Genomic DNA, 23,258 nt, shown 5'->3' with positions numbered 1-23,258 from the left:
GGCAGCGGTGCCGAGCTGCAATCTTGGTGTCCGGGGAGCAGCTCCTGCCCCTCGGTATCATCTCCTACCCCTCAGGGCCAGCCTGAGCGTGGGGACAGCGGTTCCAGCAGCTCCCACCAGGATGTGACAATTTGGGCATCTTGGGGACACGCGGGGCTGCTCCCAGCTCTCGTGTCCAGGGGGTGGGGGACACGCAGCCAGGACGCTGCAGGAGCAGCTGTGGGTTCGTGGGGGTGCGGAGCCCCTTGGAAACCCTTTTTCCTGCGGTGACTTTGCCGTGTCACGGTGCCATTCAAGGAGAGCAAGGGATGGCTCCCGGCGCTCCGCCCGGTGCCGAGGGGGTTAAGCTGGCGGCAGCTGCGGCCGCTGTTAATGATTGATACCGATGACGGTCTCCATGGGCTTGGAAGGGAAATCAGGGAAATCATCCGCCCCGGCCGGCTGCGGGAGAGCCGCGGGCTCGGCGAGACAGGCGGAGGGGACGCGCGGTGGCACCGGTGAGTGTGAGCGCGTGTGTCTGTGTGTGTGTGTGTGAACACCCTTGTCACAGAGCCCTGGAGGTGTCACACGGACCCTGGAGGTGTCACACGCATCCTGAAGGTGTCACTCTGTGTGCCTCGCACACAGAGCCAGGCCATGGCACTCGCGGGCCATTGTCTGCGGTCGGTGGCACCGCGAGCAGCGGGTGGCCCGAGGGTGGTGACAAGCAGAGGTGGCAGCAGCAGCACGCCAGGCACGGCCCCGTCGGCACCTGGGTGTGATTATGGAGCCCACGGAGGATTTGTCCCAGCAGGATTTTCCCAGCGGCGCTGCCGTAAATCCCCTGAGCTGACCCGGCCAGGGAGGGGTTGGGGCCACGCTCCTGCCAGGGACAGGAATTGCTCGGGACAGGAATTCCTGGTCCTAAAGAGCTTAGGGAGAGTTCCAGCCCTCCAGGGGTGAGTCCAGGTGGTGGCTCCGAGGTTGTGGTGGGAATGGTGGCACTGGGTGGGAATGGTGGCTCCATGTGGGAATGGTGGTTCCATGTGGGAATGGTGGTTCCATGTGGGAATGGTGGCTCCAGGTAGGAGTGATGGCTCCTAGCAGGAATGGTGGCACTGGGTGGGGATGGTGGCTCCTGCTGGGAATGGTGGCTCCACGTGGGAATGGTGGCTCCAGGTGGGGATCGTGGCTCTGGGTGGGAATGGTGGCACTTGGCTGGGAATGGTGGCTCTAGGTAGGAGTGATGGCTCCAAGTAGGAATGGTGTCACGGGGTGGAGATGGTGGCACTGACTGGGAATGGTGGCTTTGGGGGAGAATGGTGGCTCCATGTGGGAATGGTGGCTCCGAGTGGGAATCGTGGTTCCTGCTGGGAATGGTGGCTCCAAAGTGGGAATGGTGGCTCCGGGTGGGAATGGTGGCTCCAAAATGGGAATGGGGGCTCTGCGATCCCACTGAACCCATGCACAAGGAACTGCGGCTCTGTCCCCACCAGGGGACAATGGAGTGACATCAGAGCCGCCAGAGCGCAGACTGTCACCCACTCTGCCCCGATCCAGAGCTGTCACCCTCCCCAAATGTCCCCTATGGCATCAGGACGCTGCTGCCACCCCTGCTCCAACCCCAGCAGCAGCGGCGTTTTTGGCCGGCAGCCCCGTGGGCCGTGCCTGGGCCGGAGCCGGGGTTTCCAGGGAGATAAAACACAAACTCCCGGTGCTTTTTTTGTGCTTTTTGTGCTTCTCCCCGACCCCAGCTGGCGCGGCAGCGGGGACTCGCCCTCCCCGCCGCGCTGGCCGCCAGCAGCCGCTTTGTTCTCTGGAAATCCCCGGCCTTCCCCCACTCCCGGCCCTCCATCCACCCCCGGGAGCTTCTCCCGCTGTCCCCCCAACCCTGGGATGTCCCCAAGTGACGCCGCCGATGTCGCACAGGGCCCGTGGGTGCGCGGGAGCTGCGGCTGCCGCTCCCGAGGACTTTGCCCGGCTTGGCAAGGCTGGCACGGCAGCCCGGGCGCTTCCTTGCCCGGCTTGGCAAGGCTGGCACCATGGCCCAGCCACTTCCTTGCCCGGCTTGGCAAGGCTGGCACCGTAGGCTGGCACCGCAGCCCAGGGCATCCAGCTCCCGTCTCCCTCCCTGTGCCGCTCCCATGGGAATCATGGAATGAGGGGGAGCTGGTGGCCACCATGTCCTGCAAGAGAGGGTGGCCCTGGGATGATGTTTGGGGTCTGGGTAGCCCTGGTTTTTGGGGTCTAGGTGGCCCTGGGATGATTTTTGAGGTCTAGGTGGCCTTGGGGTGGTGTTTGGGGTCTAGGTGGCCCTGGGATGGTTTTTGGGGTCTAGGTGGCCCTGGGATGATTTTTGTGGTCTAGGTGGCCTTGGGGTGGTGTTTGGGGTCTGGGTGGGCCTGGAATGTTTTTTGGGATCTAAGTGGCCCTGGGTGGCCTTGAGATGCTATTTGGGGTCTGGGAGGTCCTGGAATGGTTTTTGGGGCCTGGGAGGTCCTTCAATGGTTTTTGGGGTCTTGGACATCCTGGGCTGGTGTTGGAGTCCAGGTAGCCCTGGCTTCTGGGGTCTAGGTGGCCCTGGGATGGTTTTTGGGGTCTAGGTAGCCCTGAGATGATTTTTGGGGTCTGGCACATCCTGGACTGGTGTTGGGGTCTAGGAAGCCCTGGTTTTTGGGGTCTGGGTGGCCCTGGGATGGTGTTTGAGGCCTAGGTGGCCATGGGATGGTTTTTGGGGTCTGGGTGGTTGTGAGATGGTTTTTGGGGTCTAGTTGGCCCTGGGCTGGTGTTGGGGTCTAGGTAGCCCTGGCTTCTGGGCTGGAGTGACCCTGAGATGGTGTTTGGAGTCTGGGTGGCCCTGGGATGGTCTTGCTGGCCAGGGCAGGAGCTGGGATGGGCCTGTTTGGAGATGGAAAATTTAATTCCATTTATTTTTTTAATCCCTATGGTCCATGGAGGACGGACAAAGAGCGCAGAGAATCCCTGGGATTTTGTGCCTTACAATCAGTTTTTTCCTTATTTTTTTTGTGCCTTGCAATCTGTATTTGCCCTGATTTTTCACCCTTTATTTTTTTATGCCTTGTAATCCATTTTCCCCACCCTGGGCTCCTGTGCAAAGCGGGGCTCAGCAGTTTGTCCTTGCCCTCCCAAGGGTGGATTGTCCCTCGCGGGGACCGTGGGTGACAGGGTGACCCCGAGTGCCCTCCCCTGGGTGCTGAGCGCTGCAGTTCCCGGGGAGAACAGAAAATGGGATTTCCAAGGGCTGCAGCAGGAGGAGAGGTGAAAAAGGGGTTGGAAAAATGAGAGAGGGAGGAAGGGAAGAGAAGAGAAAAAGAGAAAAAATGAAAAAGGGGGAAAAGGGGAAAAAAGGGAAGGAGAACATGGGGGAAAAGGGAAAATCAGAAAAGAAAAAAGGAGGAAAGGAAAGGAAAGGAAAGGAAAGGAAAGGAAAGGAAAGGAAAGGAAAGGAAAGGAAAGGAAAGGAAAGGAAAGGAAAAGGAAAGGAAAGGAAAGGAAAGGAAAGGAAAGGAAAGGAAAGGAAAGGAAAGGAAAGGAAAGGAAAGGAAAGGAAAGGAAAGGAAAGGAAAGGAAAGGAAAGGAAAGGAAAGGAAAGGAAAGGAAAGGAAAGGAAAGGAAAGGAAAGGAAAGGAAAGGAAAGGAAAGGAAAGGAAAGGAAAGGAAGAAGGAATCGTGTGGGGTGTGTTTGTGTTTGTGTTTGGCTGGGGGCCCATGTGAGCCCCGTTGTGGGGTGGATCAGCTGTGGCTCTGCCATGTCCCTGCCCATCCCCAGACACCTCTGACAGTGACAGAGCCCAGATGGTGACAGAGCCACGGTGCCAGCTCCAGGCTGGCAAACCTGGCCTGAACCCAGCTCAAAGCCCCCGAGCCTGGCACAGCACCAGTGACACCAAACTGGGGTGGCAAAGGGTGACACCCCAACACGGAGCCTCCCGTGGCTCCCTCCCTGCTCCTGTCCCCAGATTGCTGTCCCCAAAAGTGTCCCCTTGCAGGTGCCATCCCGCCGTGGTGGCAGTGCCACTGGGTGAGCCCTGGCGTTGTCACCAAGGAGGGCTGGCACATGCCCGCAGCCGTTGGGGGACCTTGTCCTCGATCCTCGGCTGGTGGTGATGGAGGAATGGATGAGTCACTGTGCTGGGGACATGGGGACAGGGGGACAGACAGCACTGGGGTGTTTGGCACTTGTTCAGAGCCTGGCATGAGGCTGGTGCTGCCCACAGGCAGTGTGGTGGCGGTTTGGCCAGGGATGTGTCACACCCCGTGTGCGTTAAAAACGTGGATTTGGGTTTGGGTTTGGCTGAGTTTGGATTTAGTTTGGATAAGGATTTTGTTCAGTTTGGATTTGGATCAGTTTGGGTGTGGTTTGGGTTTGGGTTCGGTTCAATCTGGATTTGGTTTGGCTTGATTTGGTTCGGGTTTGGATTTGGTTCGAGTTTGGGTTTGGTTTGGGTTTGGTTTAGTCTGGATTTTGTTTAGTTTGGATTTGTTTCAGGTTTGGTTTAGGTTTGGGTTTGTTTTAGTTTGGATTTGGTTTCGGTTTGGATTTGGCTGTGTTTGGATTTGTTTTAGGTTTGGATTTGGTTCTGTTTGGATCTGGTCTGGGTTTGGATTTGATTTAAGTTGGGTTTTGGTTTAAGTTTGGATTTGGCTTAGGTTTGGATTGGTTGTTTGGAACTGGTTTGGTCTAGATCTGGTTTGGGTTTGGATTTGTTTCAGTCTGGATTTTTTTGGTTTGGACTTGGTTCAGTTTGGATTTAGCTCGGTCTGGATTTGGTTCAGTTTGGTTTTAGTTCAGTTTGTGTTTAGTTTAGTTTGTGTTTTGATCAGTTTGTTCTCAGTTTAGTTCATGTTTAGTTTAGTTTGTGTTTAGTTCAGTTTGTGTCCAGTTCAGTTTGTGTTTAGTTTAGTTGGTGTTCATTTCAGTTTGTGTCCAGTTTAGTTTGTGTTCAGTTCCGCCGGTGCCGCAGCGTTGGCACACTCTGGGCTGGGCTGGGACCTCTGATGCCACCCCTGGGCCCGGTCGCTGGCACTGAGCTCACCCCAAAGGGGCACCATTGGTATTTTTGGGAGGGGGGACGCGGTGCTGGGCGGTGCCCCACGGTGCTCCCGGGATTTTAGGGAGCCGGGCCATGGCAGGAGGGATCCCAGCGCCCTCCCCGCGCTGCGCTTCCTTCTTTGGAGCTTTCCCGGCCGTGTCAGCCCCATCCCTTCCTCCCTCCTGCCCGAGGATCTTCCTGCCCGCCCCGAGGGCTTTGCATTCTCTCCCAAACTCCAGGCAGAGCGTGGCTCACCCCAAAACCCGCTCCCAAGGGGCTCCCCGAGTTATTTTTGGGGTGCTGATGCCCTGCGGGCTCTGTCCCCCCCGGTTTGGTGCTTGTCCCCATCCTGGCCCCCGGGATTTCCTCCCGGCGGCCCCTGGGGAAGGAACAGGAGGGTGACACAGCCGGGGATGCTTTGGGGACACGCGGGGATGCTTTGGGGACACAAGCAGGGGGAAGGGACGCAGCCACCGAATCCAGGGCAGCGACAGCGCTCAGCTCAGCTCGCTGTGACACCCGCCCTTCCCGCTGCCCTGCCGGGCTGGGGGGGGCCGAGAGCCCCTCACCAGCCCCTCTGAGCCCCCCTGAACCCCCCGAGCTGCCCGTGCCCGCCCTTCCCCCTGCCTCCAGCATCTCCCCGGCTCCGCACCTGGGCTGGGGGGAGGCGGCGGTGCCGCGCTGCCCTTCGCCTCTCCTCTGCGGGGACGCTGTTTGTCCCCGCTGTCGCCTTCCCCGCCGCCTGCCGCACACCGGGGCCGCCCAGCCCCGCCGCTACCGGAGCCACCGGAGCCTCTCGGAGCCCTCCGAGCTCCGCCACCGCCGATGCCACCGGCGCGGGGCGGCTGGCACGACCGGCACAGCACGGGCACTGCCCTCGCCCCCCGCCCGCTCCCCCTGCCCCTCGGGGCCGCCCCGGTGTCCCCGCTGTCCCCGGGCAGCGCGGCGGTGGCAGCGGGGCCATGCCCGCAGCCGGGAGCGGGCGCTGAGCCGGGCGGGCCCCCCGGGACCATGCTGAAGTTCCGGGCGGACCGGAGGGTGAGGTAGGAGCCCGCAGGGGGCTGGGGGGGGGTCCGGGGGGGACCGGAGGGGGAGCGGAGGGGCGGGACCCCCGGGCCGGGCAGCGGATCGGGGCAGCGGCTGCTGCATTGCAGTGCTGGGAGGCGATGGGCACTGCCGAGGTTCGGGAGCGGGGGCAGCCCCGGGCGCTGCTTTGCGCTGCTTTCGGCTCCTCCCGGGGGCTGGGGGCCAGCGGAGCTCTGGGGAGGGGGGAGGCAGCGCGGTGGGTGCCACAGGAGCCGAGGGGGCTGAGAAATGGGGGTGTCCTGCCCGCAGGGAGAGTTCGGGGACCTGCGGGGATGGGGGGACACCCAGCATGGGGTTCAGAGACCTGCGGGGATGGGGGGACACCCAGCGTGGGGTTCAGGGACCTGCAGGGATGGGAGGACACCGAGAATGGGGGTGGTGGGTGCTGGCAGCGCCCACTTCCCATGCCCGGCGTTTTCGGGGTGCTGCTCTCTCAGCACTGCACCCTCCCCTTGTGGCAGCGTCACTGCGGGGATGGCACTGCCCCAGTTCCCGGCATTTGAACCCCTCTGGGGGCAGAACCATGCCAGGAGCAGCTCCAGCCCTGGGGCAGAACCGCCTGGGCTGTGCTGAGCGCGGGCGAGCATGGCATGGCATGGCATGGCATGGCATGGCATGGCATGGTCTTGGCAGCGGCAATTTTTTGCTCAAACTTCCCCCATTTTGCTGACTGGCAGGAGGGGTTGGTGGCGTGCTGGGGCTGCTGGCACAGGGTGGCTCCGTGTCCTGGTGCCCAGCGAGTTTGGGAAGGAGGGGATGGGATCTGGTGTGAAATCCCTGAACCTCATCCTTTCCCCTGGGCACCGCAGGAAGTGGCATGGGAGGGAGGTCTGGGGTGCCTGGCAGTGGGATGGGGCAGGGACGTGGCACAAGGTGCCAGCTGAGCCTGAGACAGCCCTGTGGCACCGCTGCTGGCACTGCCAGGGATCCCTTCAGCTGCAACCAGTGCCAGGGAGGCAGAACAGCTTGTGTGGGGAATCCTGGGCTGGAGTTTGGGATCTGAGGAGTCCTGGGATGGTGTTTGGGGTCTGAGTGACTCTGGGATGGTGTTTGGGGTCTGAGGGGCTCTGGGATGGTGTTTGGGGTCTGAGGGGCTCTGGGGTGGTGTTTGGGGTCTGAGGGGCTCTGGGGTGGTGTTTGGGGTCTGAGGGGCTCTGGGGTGGTGTTTGGGGTCTGAGGGACTCTGGGATGGTGTTTGGGGTCTGAGGGGCTCTGGGGTGGTGTTTGGGGCCCAGCCCCCATGCCCAGTGACCCCACTCAAAGCCTTGAGGTGCTTTGGAAATGGCTCCAAGAGCAGCCAGGGGAGGAGGTGACATTGGGGACATCACTGCAGGCACAGCCCTGGATGGACCACGGCTGCTGCTGCTGCTGCAGTGAGTTGAGAGTGTGGCCAGTGGTGACAGTTGTGACAGCAGCAGGAGGGGCAGTGAGGCCACCACTGCCCTGATTTGGGCACTTGAATGAAACCTTTGAGTGCCCAGGGAAGGGAACAGAGCTGGGGAAGGGGCTCAGCCTGGAGAAAAGGAGGCTCAGGGGGGGACCCTCTGGCTCTCCCTGGCAGGAGGGGACAGCCAGGGGGGCTCAGGTTCCGTTTGCCACCCCTGGGAGTGCCCCATGCAGTGGATGTGGCACTTGGGGACACGTTTGGTGCTGGGTTAATGGCTGGGCTCGGTGATCTTGGTGGGCTTTCCAACTGAAACGATTCCATGATGATCTTGGAGGCCTTTCCAACCTAAACCATTCCATGATGGTGTGAAGGATCCTAAATCTAATCCTAAGGGATTAGCGGGGCGGCAGGACAGGGGATGCCAACCCCAATGCCAACCCTGGTGTTGGCATGGGACCAACAGATCGGCAAAAGTGGCACCAAAGGGACTTTGTGAGTGACACAGGGACTTCGTGGGGGACATGGGGACTCCTAACACCCACCCCATCGCTGCCCCCACAGCCACAATGAAAGGCGGAACACCTTCCTGCACCCAGTGACGGGACAGGTCCCCGAGGACACCTCAAGGCTTGACTTGCCAAAGTGGGTCTGCACCCAATCCCCTTGGGCTGGAGGAGCCGGAGAGGGCTGGGAATGCTGGGGGAACCAGGGAAGGTTGGGAACACTGGGGGAACCAGGGAAGGTTGGGAACACTGGGGGAACCAGGGAAGGTTGGGAACACTGGGGGAACCAGGGAAGGTTGGGAACACTGGGGGAACCAGGGAAGGTTGGGAACACTGGGGAAGCCAGGGAGGGCTGGGAACACTGGGGGAACCAGGGAAGGTTGGGAACACTGGAGGAGCCAGGGAAGGTTGGGAACACTGGGGGAACCAGGAGGTTTGGGCTGGGCTGGGAATATTGGGGAGCCAGGGAGGGTTGGGAACACTGGGAGAGCCAGGGAGGGCTGGACTGGGCTGGACTGGGCTGGTCTGGGGGAGCCAGGGAGGGCTGGGCTGGGCTGGGCTGGGCTAGGCTGGGAATATTGGGGGAGCCAGGGAGGGCTGGGAACACTGGGGGAACCAGGGAAGGTTGGGAACACTGGAGGAGCCAGGGAAGGTTGGGAACACTGGGGGAACCAGGAGGTTTGGGCTGGGCTGGGAATATTGGGGAGCCAGGGAGGGTTGGGAACACTGGGAGAGCCAGGGAGGGCTGGGCTGGGCTGGGCTGGGCTAGGCTGGGAATATTGGGGGAGCCAGGGAGGGCTGGGAACACTGGAGGAGCCAGGGAGGGGGTGGGCTGGGCTGGGGGAGCCAAGGAGGGCTGGGCTGGGAATGCTGGGCCAGGAAGGGCTGGGCTGAGGGAGCCAGGGAGGATTGGGAGCACTGGGGGAACCAGGGAAGGTTGGGAACACTGGGGGAACCAGGTTTGGGCTGGGCTGGGAATATTGGGGAGCCAGGGAGGTTTGGGAACACTGGGAGAGCCAGGGAGGGCTGGACTGGGCTGGACTGGGCTGGTCTGGGGGAGCCAGGGAGGGCTGGGATGGGCTGGGCTGGGCTGAGCTGGGCTAGGCTGGGAATATTGGGGGAACCAGGGAGGGCTGGGAACACTGTGGGAACAACCCCAGCAAGGTGCAGGAGCACAGATTCCCCGCTGATTCCCCTCTCCCGTGTCACAGACACGGCTCGGACATGTCCAGCAAGGCGGGCAGCAAGCGGCCGGCCACCGTCCCCAGCGAGCCCCCCAACCACGCCATGGTGGCCGAGGTGCCCCCGGAGCGCCCCGGAGGCCGGGTGAGTGCTGGGGCAGTGTGACACGGCTGTCACCAGCTGGGACGGGTGCTCAGGGAGCCCAGCCCGGGCACTGAGCATCTCCTGTCACCCCGCACAGGCTCCGCGCCCATCCCGCAAGGGCATCGCCTTCGGGAAGCGCTCCAACTCCATGAAGAGGAACCCCAACGCCGCTGTCACCAAGAGCGGGTGGCTCTACAAGCAGGTACCCCCCCCGTGCCACCCCTCCCGGCCCCTCAGACCCCCAGGAACCCCCAGAACCCTCTGACCACCCCTGTCCCTTAGGCCAGCTCGGGGGTGAAGCAGTGGAACAAGCGCTGGTTCGTGCTGGTGGATCGCTGCCTCTTCTACTACAAAGGTACCACCATCCCCAGAGCTCGTTGCCACCCCCAGGGCCACCAGCACAAAGTCCCCCGGCTCTTTCCGTGCTCCACCCTGTTTTTCCCGGTGTTTGCCGCGCCCAGGGGTTAATCCCGATCTTTCCCCGCCTCCCTGGCAGCTCCCGGGCTCGCATCAATAATTGAGGAGGTTGTTTGTGAGCCTGGCACGGCTGCGGGAGCAGCAACAGGCAGGGAGCCGATCCCACAGGTGGGATGGAGCCGGGGCGTGGGGAGGGGGCTGTGCTGGGGGTCTCTCCGTGGGGGTAACCCCAGGATTTGCCCCCTCCCCAGATGAGAAGGAGGAGAACATCCTGGGCAGCATCCCCCTGCTCAGCTTCCGCGTGGCCGCCGTGCAGCCCTCGGACAACATCAGCAGGAAGCACACGTTCAAGGTCAGTTGGGGCTGGCAGGGGACAGCGAGGCTTGCAGGGGACAATGTGGCACTGGCGTGGCACTGCGGTGGCACTGCGGCGGCACTGGTGATGCTGGCAGGGTCCCCGCTGCTCTGGTGGCTTTCTTGGTGACGGGGCATGGAGCGCGCTGCCGTGGGTTGGATCTGGGACACAGCAGTGTCCCCAAGGTCACCACCCCTCTGCAGGGCCCTGCTGGGTGCTCCCACCCCTCTCCCTGCCCTGCTCCCGGAGTTGAGCTCGGAGCTGTCCCCAGTTCCAGCCCTGTTTGAGCCACCTGCCTGGCAGTGTCACCAACAAGGAGGGAGCTGTCACCAGTGGAGAGGGGAGCAGGGAGAGGTGACAGCGGCTGCTGCTCCCCCACATCCATCCCTGGCAGGGTCTGAGCTTCCCTGGCGCTTTTTGGGCACCTTTGGCATCACCAGGCACTGTCCCTAGCCCAGCTGCTCATGGTCACAGGTCACTGTCACACTCTCTTGTTGACCCCAGTGTGCCCTCCCCGTGTCCAGAACCAGGGCTGGGCTCCCCACAGGACATTCCCGACGTTTTCCCAGTCTAAGGGAGGGATTTGTGGAGCTGCCCCCACCTTAAACCTGAATTTAGGCTCAGCTGAGCAGGGTTTAGAGGGGAGGGATGGCATGGGGTCTGCCCTGTGCCCATGCCCACTCTGGTGTCACCTTCTGTGACATGGGGGTGTCCAGGAAAGGGTTTGGAGAATCCTGAGGGAACTTGAAAGGGTTTGTAGAAATCTGGAAAGGATTTGGAGAGTCCTGGGGGAGCTGGGAAGGGTTTGGAGAGTCCTGAGGGAGCTGGGGAAGGGTTTGGAGAGTCCTGAGGGAGCTGGGCAGGGGCTCAGCCTGGAGCAAAGGAGGCTCAGGGGGAATTCCTGGCTCTGCACAACTCCTGCCAGGAGGGCACAGCCGGGGGGGATTTGGGATCTTATCCCAGGGAACAGGGACAGGAGGAGAGGGAACGGCCTCAGGCTGGGCTGGGGAGGCTCAGGTTGGACATGAGCAGGAATTTCCTCATGGAAAGGGCTGGAAGGGGCTGCCCAGGGGGGTTTGGAGCGCCCATCCCTGGAGGTGGCACTGAGTGCTCAGGGTGGGGATCGGGCACAGCTGGGACTCGATGATCCCACAGGGATTTTCCAGCCTCAATAATTCCATGATTCTGTGAAATCCCTGTTCCCTGGCACTGATGGGGGAAAACCTCTCAAAGCTGCCGCCCACGCCCCAAGCTCTGCAGTTCCAGGGTTTGAGAGAACAGTTTTGCCCAGGGAAGGGCAGAGGGGTTCCCACCCCACTCCCACTGACCCCGTGTCTGTGTTTCCTCCTCCTCCTCCTCCCTCGGCGGGTGAGGATGCCAGGACAGGAGGGGTTTCTTGGTGCCGCCACCACGCCAGCACCCAGCCACCACCACCTAGGTAGAGTGTTCCACCTTGTCGTGTTTGTGGTGCATGCAGAGGCTGAGGGACCCCGGGCTCGCTCTGCTCCCCGCTCCCGCTAATCCCAGGGATGGATCCCTTCGATTTCCCCTCTTCCTGTGCCTGCAGAGCTTCCAGAACTGCATGGGGAGGGCTCAGGAGGTGACCCCAGCTGGGCACGGTGGCTGCATGCTCTGGGGAGGATGGAAACTCAAGGGAGGGGTTTAATCACACTTAATTTTTCTTAATTTGTTTTAGTTCTTTTGTTTTGTTTTGTTTTTAAGAGATTGAACCCTTGAAATCCTTTCAGGAGGAGAACTCTGCTTCCTCCCTTTTCTTCTTCCTCCCTTTTCCTCCTCCTGGCTTTCCCCCACCCCTTTCCACAGGGGGAAGGTGGAAGCTTCAGAAAGGCTCTCAAATAAAGGCTCCTTCCAGCACGTTCTGGGCGGAGAACGAGCACCAACATCTTGGATCGAAACTGAGCCTTTTCCTCCCACAAATATTTCCTGGGCTGAGAAACCACCTTCCCCCTCACCCTGCATGGACGATGCTCCTCCGGTGCTGCTGCTCTTGCTGGGACCCTTTGTCCCTCAATATTGGGATGCTGCTTCTTTTGGGGGCTGGGGGTTGATCCCAAAAAATTCCTGTGAGTGACTCCAGCTGAGCCCCTTTGCCACCTCAATATTGGGGCGCTGTTCCTCTTGGAGAGTGGTGGCTGATCCCAAATAATCCCTGTGAGTAACTCCAAGGGGGATAAAACCCCACCATGAGGGGCCTGCAGGGCTTTCCCCCTGCACACAGAGGGGAAGGAGCACTGCTGGCAGCCCCTGCTTTGCCGCCCCAATATTGGGGTGCTGCTCCTCTTGGGGGCATCCCAAAAAATCCTTGTGAGTGACTCCAAGGGGGATAAAACCCCTCTGTGAGGGACCTGCAGAGCTTTCCCCCCGCACACAGAGGGGAAGCAGCACTGCTGGAGCACGGGATGGGGTGCCAGGCTGGAAGCAGAGCTCTCACCCCCTGTCTGTGTCCCCCTCCCCGTTCTGTGCCCCACAGGTGACGGTGTGCTGGGTGCAGGAGCTGCCGGCGGGTAACGGGCAGTCCCTGTCTCCTCCCCAGGCCGAGCACGCCGGCATCCGCACCTACTTCTTCAGCGCCGAGAACACGGAGGAGCAGGAGTCCTGGATCCAGGCCATGGGCGAGGCCGCCCGCGTGCAGATCCCGCCGAGCCAGAGGTCAGTGCCAGAGCAGTGCCCAGAGCTCATGGGGACACGGTGCCATCCTTGCCCAGTGCCACCACACTGTCCAAATCTCCTGGGGACACGGTGCTGTCCTTGTCCAGTGCCACCATGCTGCCTGGCTCTCCTGGGGTGCTGTCCTTGCCCAGTGCCCACAGCACTGCCCAGATCTCCTGGGGACATGGTGCCGTCCTTGCCCAGTGCCACCACACTGCCCACACCTCCTGGGGTGCTGTCCTTGCCCAGTGCTGCCACACTGCCCGGCCCTCCTGGGGACACGGTGCTGTCCTTGCCCAGTGCCACCACACTGCCCAAATCTCCTGGGGATATGGTGCCCTCCATGCCTGGGGACGTTTTGGGGTGTAAGGGACACTCTGGAGATGGGAACTGTGGGAGCTGTGACTCCACAGAGCTCAGGGAGGGACAGAGCAGACCCAGAGGTCAGTACCACTGCACTGCTCAGCCCTCCTGGTGACACACTGCCCTCCATGCCTAGGGACATTTGGGGGCATAAGGGACACTCTAGAGAATGGAGCTGGGAGAGCGGTGACCCTGCAAGGCTCAGGGAGGGATAGAGCATTGCAGGCCACCCCTTGACCCAGATGTCAGTGCCACCACACTGCCCAGCCCTCCTGGTGACACGGCGCCCTCCATGCCTGGGGACATTTGACGGTGTGAGGGACACTCTGGAGAAGGGAACTGTGGGAGCTGTGACCCTGCATGGCTCAGGGAGGGACAGAGCATCACCGGCCACCCCAGGGGCACTGCCAGGCCTTGGTGACCCCTCTGTGCTGTCTCGGCTCCCCCAGGCACGAGAAGCCAGACTCGGAGAACATCCCCCCCAGCAAACACCACCACCACCACCACTGCAACGCCGCCCACCGCGAGCACCCCAAGGCCGAGCCCGACACCAAGACCCGCGGGGAGGGCGACGGCCGCGGCTCCGAGAAGATGGAGCGGAAGCCGTCGGAGCGGGCGGACGCCAAGAAGGATCCTCTGGCCAAAACCAACGGCCTGGTTGGGCAGGAGCCGCCCTCGGAGCCGGGCAGTCCCTACCCCGAGGGGCCGCGGGGGCCGGCGAGCGCCGAGCGGCCGGCTCAGCCCAACGGGTGGCCGTACCCCTCGCCCAGCCGGCCCGGCAGCACCGCCTTCCCCCCGGCGGGTGACGGTGACAGCGGGGCCCAGCGCCGCGGCGTCACCCCCAGGTCCCATCCCGAGAAGGTGGCTCAGCGCAAGAGCTCCATGACGCAGCTGCAGCAGTGGGTGAACTCGCGCCGCGCCACCGCGGCCCCCGAGGAGCTGCGCAGGTGAGGGTGCGCCAGGGTGCTCCTTTGATCCGGGGTTGGTCCCTCTGGGAATGTTCTGCCCCTTTCCGACTGGTTTGTGGCCTCATGGTGGTCAGAAAATCTCGTTTTTCTCTCATTTTTTCTTTCTCTCCTTTTTTCTTTCTCTCCCCGTGCCAGCTTGAAGCTGGATGTGGGACATCTCAAAAAGGGGTGGGTTGTAAAGGGGCGTCCCTGGGAGGAGGGAGGCCAGGATGGAGAAGCCACCACAGGGTTCTTTGGAGAAGGGATACAAGGACAGGAAACCACCAGAGGACCTCTGGGATGAGGGAACCACCTCAGTGTTCCTGCAGGAGGGATTGAGGAGAGGAGGCCGCCATGAGACCCCAGAAAGGAGGAATTCCATAAGGGGAAGCTCCCACAGAACCCCTGGCCAGAGGAGTTCCATGAGGGAAGGCTCCCATGGAGCCCCTAGCAGGAGAAATTCCATGAGGGGAAGCTCCCACAGAGCCCATGGCAGGAGGAATCCCATGGGGGGAAGCTCCCACAGCACCCCTAACAGAAGGAATTCCATGAGCATGGGACCCCTGGCAGGACAAATGCCACCCATCCAGCATTCCACCTCCTCTCAGGCTGTCCTTGCCCACCTTGGGCGCTGCCCACTCCTAGCCTGGCTCTCACCTCTCTCTCCCCCTCTCCAGCCCCACCAGGTTTTACCCCGTTTCCCGCCGGGTGCCCGATTACTACTCACCCTACTCACCGCAGTACCCCGAGGAGTACCAGTACTACCCGCCGGGCGTGCGCCCCGACAGCATCTGCTCCATGCCCGCCTTCGACCGCGTCAGCCCGCCGTGGGCGCTGGAGGACAAACGCCACTCCTTCCGCAACGGGGCTCCCTTCCACGCCGCCTTCGGCCGCCAGGACGTCCCGCTGTGGCTGCCGGCGCCCTCCAGGCCGCCCAGCTACCTGGACGAGGTGGATGCGGCGTCGGGCTCGCTGCGGAGGATGTCGCTGCAGCCGCGCTCGCGCTCGGTGCCGCGCTCGCCCAGCCAGGGCTCCTACGGCCACGCCAGGGTTTACTCACCCGTGCGCTCGCCCAGCGCCCGCTTCGAGCGGCTGCCGCCCCGCGGGGACGAGATTTACGCCGACCCCGCCACGTTCGTGATGCGCAGGTCCATCAGCTCGCCCAAGGTGGGTGCCGGTGGGGTGGGGTGGGGAGGTGGGGCAGGGGTGTGGCTGTGTCGCGGTTGTGTCCCCTCTGTGCGCACAGCCTGGCTGCAAAGTGACATCGAGCTTGTGGGTTGGGGCAGAGGGGGGGTTTGGGGTCTTTGTTGGTGTCCTGGAAAGGTTCCCTGGTTGTGTTTGTTGGATGGGATGGGATCCGTGGGATGGGATCTATGGGATGGGATCCATGGGATGGGATGGGATGGGATCCATGGGAAGGGATTGGATGGGATCGATGGGATATGGTGTTCTTAGATGAAATTTTGTGGAGCTTTTAGAGGAAAACCGTGATTTTGTCAGTGGTTTTTGGAGGCAAACCTTGGAGGAAAATCCTGATTTTGCCAGGGGGTTTTTGGGGAAAACCCTGATTCTGCCATGAGGTTTTGGAGGAAAATCCCAGATTTGCCAGTAGTTTTTGGAGGAAAACTTTTGGGAGCCCAAGATGTGCTCCCAAGCAGGGAGCGCTGCCCCAGCTCCTCTCCTGTGCTTTCTCCTCGTGTCCCGTGTCCCTGATTTTGGGCTGGGGTCCCCTCTCTCCACAGTATGATTACCTGGGTGACAGGCGGCCCGTCCCGGCCGGGATGTACCCCTACCACTTCCCGGCGTCCCCCACCATCCACGACAAAATGGTACGTACCTGCTGTCCCCTGGGGGTGACACTGTGACAGGGGACACAGACCCCACCCCAGGGACGTGGGGCAGTTTGGGGGGTCCTCACTCCGGTGGCCGAGGAGGAACCAGTGCACTGCAGGGGCAGAGCTGGGCCTTCCATTGGTGTCTCCGCTCCCTCCCGGCCATTCCCAAAGGAAGGTCCCTCTGTAGCAGTGGGACACCCTTGGGTGCTCCCTGGCTGAGTCCAAACCTCTCCCGCTCTGCTTCCTCACATCTGGCCACAGCTGCTTTGTTCTCCTGCCTCTTGCCCCCTCCCGGAGCTGGAGGGTGACACCAGGAGGTCCCCACAGATCCCAAAACCCTGGGATGGGACTGCCAGAGGAGGGAGAAGCCTGAATTTCACCACAGCCTGCCCATGCCGCCCATCCATCCCCGCAGCCAGAGGCAGGGTCTCCCTAGGAATAACAAAATAAATAAGAAATAAAATGCCCAAGAGTCTGCAGGGCACATTCCCAGCAGCATTCCAGGCCCGGGGGCCATTCCATAGGCTCCCCCCTAACCGCTTTGCTTCTTCTTTTATGTGTTTTGCTGCTCGTTTCTTGCCTGCTGGCTCCTGGTAGGATGAACTTTTAGACCTTCAGTTGCAAAGAAACCTAGAATATTTGGACCAGCAGGTAGGCGGAGCTGGCTGCCAGCCTCACCTCACCGGCTGCTTCTCGTCCCCTCTCCTGTGTGCCCTGTGTCCCTGTCCCCTGCTGCCATCCATCCTCACTGGCATCCCAGCAGCATCCCAGCAGCACCAGTTGTCTTTTTTAAATTATTTTTTTAGTTTGGCTTCTTCCATCCTCTGCATCCGTAGGGCCGCTCATCGCTCTGCAGGGAAATCAGCCCCCCAAAACTCTGTGTGGTTTTCTGGGGGGAGTTTTGGGGCACATTCCAGCATTTCTGGGGGTTCTCCTGGAGCTCAGGGGGTGCAGCAGCTCTGGAACGCCCCAGGTTGGTGCTGGGCACCTGCGTGGTGCCAGCGTGGCCATGGTGTCCCCAAGGTTGGTGCCTTTTGCCCAAGGGGTGGCAGGTGGCCAGTGGGGACGTGGTCGTGGTGATGTGGTGGCCCCTCAGGGGTGAAAGGTTTGGTGAAGGTGGGCACCAAAAGCCAGCAGTGCTCAGGTGGTTCTGGAGATGTTTTTGGTGGAAAATCTTGGTTTTGCCAGGGTTTTTGGAGGGAAACCCTGATTTTGAATGGGGTTTTTGGAGGAAAATCTTGGAGGAAAACCCTGATTTTGCCAGCAATTTCTAGAGGAAAACCCTGGTTTTGCTAGAGATTTATTGAGGAAAACCCTGGAAGGAAAACCATGGTTTTGAATGCCGTTTTTGGAAGAAAATCCTGGAGGAAAACTTTGATTTCGAATGGAGTTTTTGGAGCAGAATCTTAGAGGAAAACTGTGATTTTGCCAGGGGTTTTGGAGGAAAACCCTGATTTTGACAGCAATTTTTAGAGGAAAACCCTGATTTTGCCAGGGGTTTTGGAGGAAAACCCTGATTTTGACAGAGGGCTATGGAGGAAAATCCTGGATTTGCCAGTAATGGTGGTTTTTGGAGGAAACCTTAATTTAGCCTGTGGTTTATGGAGGAAACCTTAATTTTGCCAGTGGTTTTTGGAGAAAAAACCTGATTTTGAATGGGGTTTTTGGAGGAAAACCCTGTAACGAAAGCCATGATTTTGCATGGTGTTTTTGGAGAAAAACCCTGATTTTGCCAGCGATTTTTGGAGGAAATCTGCACCGACTCCATCCCAGGAACATGGGGAGGGGGATCCAGTGACGCATCCAGGCAGCGCCTGAAGCCTCAGCCAGGCACAGGAGCTGCAGCCAGGCTGGCACGGAGGGAGCCGCTCCCTGCACGATCCCATTTGGCTGCAAGTCTCCCCATGGCCGCGATCCGCGGATCTGCGTCCGCCTTGGAGCGGGGCCAGGAGCTCCCGCTGCAATAAAAGCTCCCCGTGCTGCCTCGCAGCCTCTCCAGAGCTCCTTAAAACGCTCCCTAAAAAGGTTTGGCATCTCCTCCTCCTTCTCTCGCCGCGGGCTCTGGAGAGGTTAATTCGGAGTGACGCTGTCAGGGCCTCTTTTCAAACGTCCTCCTGCTCTGTTTGCGCTCTCCTTCCTCGCCCACGCCCCAGCAGGGTTTGGGCGCTGCTTTGGTGACAAAGTGTTGTCACCTTTGGGGTTTCAGCCGTCCCAGGGCTTCCCTGCTCAGGGCTTGGGGCTCTGGGATGAGCTCCAGTGCTGGTGGCTTGAGTGGCTTTGTCACCTGGCACCCAGGGAGCTGTGGAGCGGGGACAGTGGGGTGGCACAGACAGCAGGGATGTGCCATTCCCAGTGCCACCTGGAAAAGGGGACGCTGATGTCCCCAACCCCACAGACCGTGCCTGGTAGCAGGGATGTGCCATTCCCAGTGCCACCTGGAAAAGGGGATGCTGATGTCCCCAACCCCACACACCATGCCATTCCCAGTGCCACCTGGAAAAGGGGACGCTGATGTCCCCAACCCCACACACCATGCCATTCCCAGTGCCACCTGGAAAAGGGGACACTGCTGTCCCCAACTCCACAGACTGTGCCAGGCAGCAGGGATGTGCCATTCCCGGTGCCACCTGGAAAAGGGGACAGTGCTGTCCCCAACCCCAGCTGTCTGTCACCTCCCCAGCACCCAGCAGGGCCGTGTCTGGGCACAGAGCCATGGGGCAGTGCCAGGACCTGTCCGTGTGTCCGTCTGTGCGCCGGGCCACGCCGCTGCCGTCCCTGTCCGAGCTCGTGTCCGTCTGTGCCATCTGCTCTGAGTTTTATCCGTGTTTTCCCCCAAAAAAGTGCACTAAAAGGAACAACAGCAGCGCAAGGCCACAGCTGGAGCCCCTGTGCCACCTCAGGAGGTGGCACTTTGCATCCTGATGGCTCCTGGAGCGGTGACCGCTGGCACGGGCGCGTGTCCCCGCTGACCTGTGCCCTTTCCTTCCCTGTGTGCCGCAGATGAGCGAGAGCGAGACCCTCATCACTATGGTGAACAGGATGGTGGAGACCTCCTCCCCTAGGGCCCAGCTCTACATGCAAGTAAGGCTCCGGCCACCGGGCCCCGCATGGCTCGTGCCTGGCGGCCACCCGGGGTCACCTCCTGCCACCCGGGGTCACCTCCTGCCACCCGGGGTCACCTCCTGCCATCGCCACTCGCGCAGCGGCCGCGGCGTCCGGCACATCTCGCTCTCGCCCTCACTGCTCTCGGGGGAGGCGCTGCTCCATCCCAGGCTTTGCTGATCCATCCATGAGCCATCCCAAGCTGGCAAATCCTCGTGCTGGGCAGCGCGAGGTGGGCACGGAGATGCCCTCGGGGACCCTTGGGGACACATCCAGCCCCGGGGACTCTCGGAGCTGTCCTGGGGACTCCTGGGGACAGAGATGCTCCTGGGGACCCTTGGGGACGGAGATGCCCCGTGGACTCTTGAGGACGGAGCTGTCCCAGGGACTCTCAGACGGAGCTGTCCCAGGGGACTTTTGGGGACAGAGATGCTCCTGGGGACCCTTGGGGACAGAGCCAGCCCCGGGTACTCTCGGACGGAGCTGTCCCGGGGACTCTCATAGCTGTCCTGGGGACTCTTGGGGACAGACCCAGCCCCGGGGACTCTCAGAGCCGCCCTGGAGGACTCTTGGGGACAGAGTCAGCCCCGGGGACTCTTGGGGACAGAACCAGACCCGGGGACTCTTGGAGCTGTCCCGGGGATTCTTGGGGACAGAGCCACCCCAGGGACTGTCGGACAGAGCCGCCCCCGGACACGCAGGGCTTGGTTCATCCTTATTTCTCAAGGAGCAGTTGTGGGGTGACAGGAAGGCAGCTCTTAAACACACGGAATGATTCCTGAATCAGGGACAATGAACGGCCTTTCTCCCCTACCGGAGGTTCTTTCTGTCCCCAGCGCTGGGACATCCCGGCGGTGACACATGGCCTGAGCCCCCCCGGTGCCACCCAGCCCGGGTTGTGCTGCTCTGGGCGCTTCCCGGATGGGATTTTCCAACAAAACGGCTCCGGTTTGCATCTGCTGCCAGCAGGGATGTGCTGCAGGGTGAATCCGGGGATGCTGCTCCGCCTGGCCGGGCTCCCTGCCCCGAGGCCGCCTCATCCCGATCCGGCCGGCTCTGCCTCCGTCCCCTCGGGCATTTCCCAGATCCGGATCCATTTGCATCCTCCCGGAGCTTTCAGCGGCTCCAAAGCGCCCTCTCCGCTTTCTAGCAATACCCATCCCCTCCTGCCTATCTGCTGCCTTTCATCTCCGGCTCCCCGAGGCAGCTAATTGCCGAAGGTCCCATTAGTAATTGAGATTTCCAGGAAAGGAGAATGACTCACGGAGGAGCCGGGGCGGGGGTAAACAAGCCCTGCTGCTGCTTTATCGGTGCTCCCACTCCCGCCGAGGTGGAATTACAGCTCAATCTCGCTGCCTTTTGTTTCTCCCCGCCGCTGGAATGGTGCTGCTGGTTAATGATTCACGAGGCAGCTCCTCGAACTCCTTTGCGCGGAGCTTTTCCCCTGCGTCGTTCCCGCTGGGAATGGGCAGGGGAGAGGCTGTGGCTTCATCCCGGTGGTTCCCCATTGATGGGGGGCATCCATGGCTCCAGGGCTCGGCTCCTGCCTCCTTTTCCCGGCTCGCAGGGAGGGCAGAGGGGGCTGGGGGCTGCCTCCCCTTCCCTGGGCGTCCCATGGAGAGCCACGCTCATCCCACGCTCTGCTTGCAGGTGACGCCGTTCCCGGAGCCCTACAGGGACGCCCTGCACCCCTACAAGATCAGCGAGCAGGACACCGATGTAAGAGCCAGTCCTGTCCCCTCTGTGTGTCCCCTGTCCTCGTATTCCTGTCACTTTGTGCCCCTCAGGGATAAATCCTCCTGATTTTCAGTCTTCTCCCATCTCCCAGTTTGTGCCCACGTCACCCCAAAATCCCTGCAATGACAGCAGGAGTTTGGAAGCCCCCCCAAGGCCACAAATCCCATAAATCCCATCAGTCCTGGCTGCATCCCGGTGGGATTCTCATCCTCTCCCCCCTTTCTCTTCCCCGCTCCTGGTGCAGAAGCTGCTGGGGAAGCTCTGCGAGCAGAACAAGGTGCTGCGGGAGCAGGAGAGGCTGGTGCAGCAGCTCCGCGCTGAGAAGGTACCTGGTGGCACCTCAGGTGGCCACGTGGGGACCTGGTGGTGGCATCTGAGTGGTGAGGAAGTGATGGCACCATGGGAGGGTTTGGGGTGAACCTGGACGTCCAGGTGTGTGTGTCACCTGCCACCCTTAACCTGGACACTCAGGTGTGTGTGTCACCTGTCACCTTTAACCTGGACATCCAGGTGTGTCCTCTGTCACCCTGAACCTGGACATCCAGGTGTGAGTGTCACCTGTCACTCCTTAACATGGGCATCCAGGTGTGTGTGTCCCCTGCCACACCTGAACCAGGTCAGAATGTCCCCTGCCACCCCTGAACCAGGTGAGCAGGTCCCCTGCCACCCCTGGCTTGAAGGGACATTAAAAACCTCTCATTCCACCCTTGAACCGCTATCCCAAGTTCTCCAACCTGGCTTTGGATCCTTCCAGGGATGTGGCAGCCACAGCTTGGGGACATTTCTGAGCTGGGGGTGTGTCATTGAGCAGCCAGCACCTCGTGGCTCCGTCTGTCCCCACAGGAGAGCCTGGAGAGTGCCCTGATGGGGACCCACCAGGAGCTGGAGATGTTCGGGAGCCAGCCCGCCTACCCGGAGAAGCTGCTGCACAAGAAGGAATCGCTGCAGAACCAGCTCATCAACATCAGGGTGGAGCTGTCCCAGGCCAGCACGGTAACGGATTCAGGTCCCTTTTGTCCCTTTTGTCCCTTCCTGGTTGGGAAACAGCAGGGAATTCCCCTTGGCTCCCTGGGGACAAAGCGAATTTGTCACCCTCCAGGTGCCACCTCAGCTCCTGGTTCTGTCTCTGCCCTGCCCCAGGCACCTCAGGGCTTGTCCCCTCTGCTGTCACCCCCTCCCCAGCTCAGGGGTCTGTGATGGGTGACAAAGACCCCCCTGGTCCCCCCCACTGTCCCCTCAGGCCCTGGCAAACAGCACGGCTGAGTACGAGAGCCTGGAGAGCGAGGTGTCCACCCTGCACGATGACCTCTGGGAGCAGCTCAACCTGGACATCCAGGTGAGAGGGTCACCTGTCACCTTTAACCTGGACACTCAGGTGTGTGTGTCCCCTGCCACCCTTAACCTGACATCCAGGTGTGTGTGTCACCCCTAAACCTGGACATCCAGGTGAGAGTCACCTGTCACCCTTAACCTGGGCATCCAGGTGAGAGGGTCACCTGTAACTCCTAAACCTGGACATCCAGGTGAGAGGGTCACCCTTAATCTGGACATCCAGGTGTTTATGTCCCCATGCCACCCGTAAACCTGGACATCCAGGTGAGAGGGTCCCCTTCCACCCGTAACCTGGACATCCAGGTGTGTGTGTCCCTGTCATCCCTGAACCTGGACATCCAGGTGTGTGTGTCCCCCTATCACCTTTAACCTGGACATCCAGGTGTGTGTGTCCCCCTATCACCTTTAACCTGGACATCCAGGTGTGTGTGTCCCCCTATCACCTTTAACCTGGACATCCAGGTGTGTGTGTCCCCTGTCACTCCTAACCTGGACATCCAGGTGTGTGTGTCACCTGCCACCCTTTAACCTGGACATCCAGGGATGTGTGTCCCCTGTCACCTTTAACCTGGACATCCAGGGATATGTGTCCCCCTGTCACCTTTAACCTGGACATCCAGGTGTGTGTGTCCCCTGTCACCTTTAACCTGGACATCCAGGGATATGTGTCCCTCTGTCACCTTTAACCTGGACATCCAGGTGTGTGTGTCCCCTGTCCCTGGACACCCAGGTCCTCTGCCACCCCTGGGGTCCCCATGGAGATGAAATCCCCCTGTCCCTCCACCCACGGGTTCTCCATGCCCAGCCCTCACATCCAGCTTTGGCCACCTGGGTGCCATCGAGGGGGACAGCCCAGAGTCCCCACAGCCACCGCAGCCCTGCTGGGCTCTGGGGAGCAGATGCAGGGATTCCAGCAGGACAAAACCCTGGATGTGGCCCCAGTCAGCTCCTGTGGTTGGGTTTGGGGCTGGATTCTGCCCAGTTTGGGGTTGGCACCGGTGCCCTGGGACCCCTCTGAGCTCTGCCTCTCCCCCATCCAGAACGAGATGCTCAACCGGCAGATCCAGAGGGAGATCTGGCGGATCCAGGACGTGATGGAGGGGCTGAGGAAGAACAACCCCTCCCGAGGCACCGACACGGCCAAGCACCGAGGTGAGGGGGGCTG

At 61.1% G+C, this 23,258-nt stretch overlaps 1 protein-coding gene across 1 annotated transcript in view; it reads left to right on the top strand.

Moving 5' to 3' along the window:
* The window catches only part of PLEKHA6 (pleckstrin homology domain containing A6), a 65,640-nt gene that overhangs the window by 32,972 nt on the left and 9,410 nt on the right, over positions 1-23,258 (top strand). The window contains 15 exon segments of the mRNA XM_059488096.1: positions 8,068-8,148; positions 9,221-9,349; positions 9,351-9,537; positions 9,618-9,690; positions 10,004-10,104; positions 12,599-12,777; positions 13,590-14,087; positions 14,765-15,254; positions 15,830-15,916; positions 18,923-19,003; positions 20,675-20,743; positions 21,006-21,086; positions 21,605-21,754; positions 22,002-22,097; positions 23,134-23,245. Coding sequence (XP_059344079.1) covers positions 8,068-8,148; positions 9,221-9,349; positions 9,351-9,537; positions 9,618-9,690; positions 10,004-10,104; positions 12,599-12,777; positions 13,590-14,087; positions 14,765-15,254; positions 15,830-15,916; positions 18,923-19,003; positions 20,675-20,743; positions 21,006-21,086; positions 21,605-21,754; positions 22,002-22,097; positions 23,134-23,245 — 2,414 coding nt within the window.

The sequence above is a fragment of the Ammospiza nelsoni genome, chromosome 23 (assembly GCF_027579445.1).
Source record: "Ammospiza nelsoni isolate bAmmNel1 chromosome 23, bAmmNel1.pri, whole genome shotgun sequence".
NCBI lineage: Eukaryota > Metazoa > Chordata > Aves > Passeriformes > Passerellidae > Ammospiza > Ammospiza nelsoni.
Note: the sequence above shows the minus strand (reverse complement) of the source record. Positions and strands in the feature narration are given on the sequence as shown.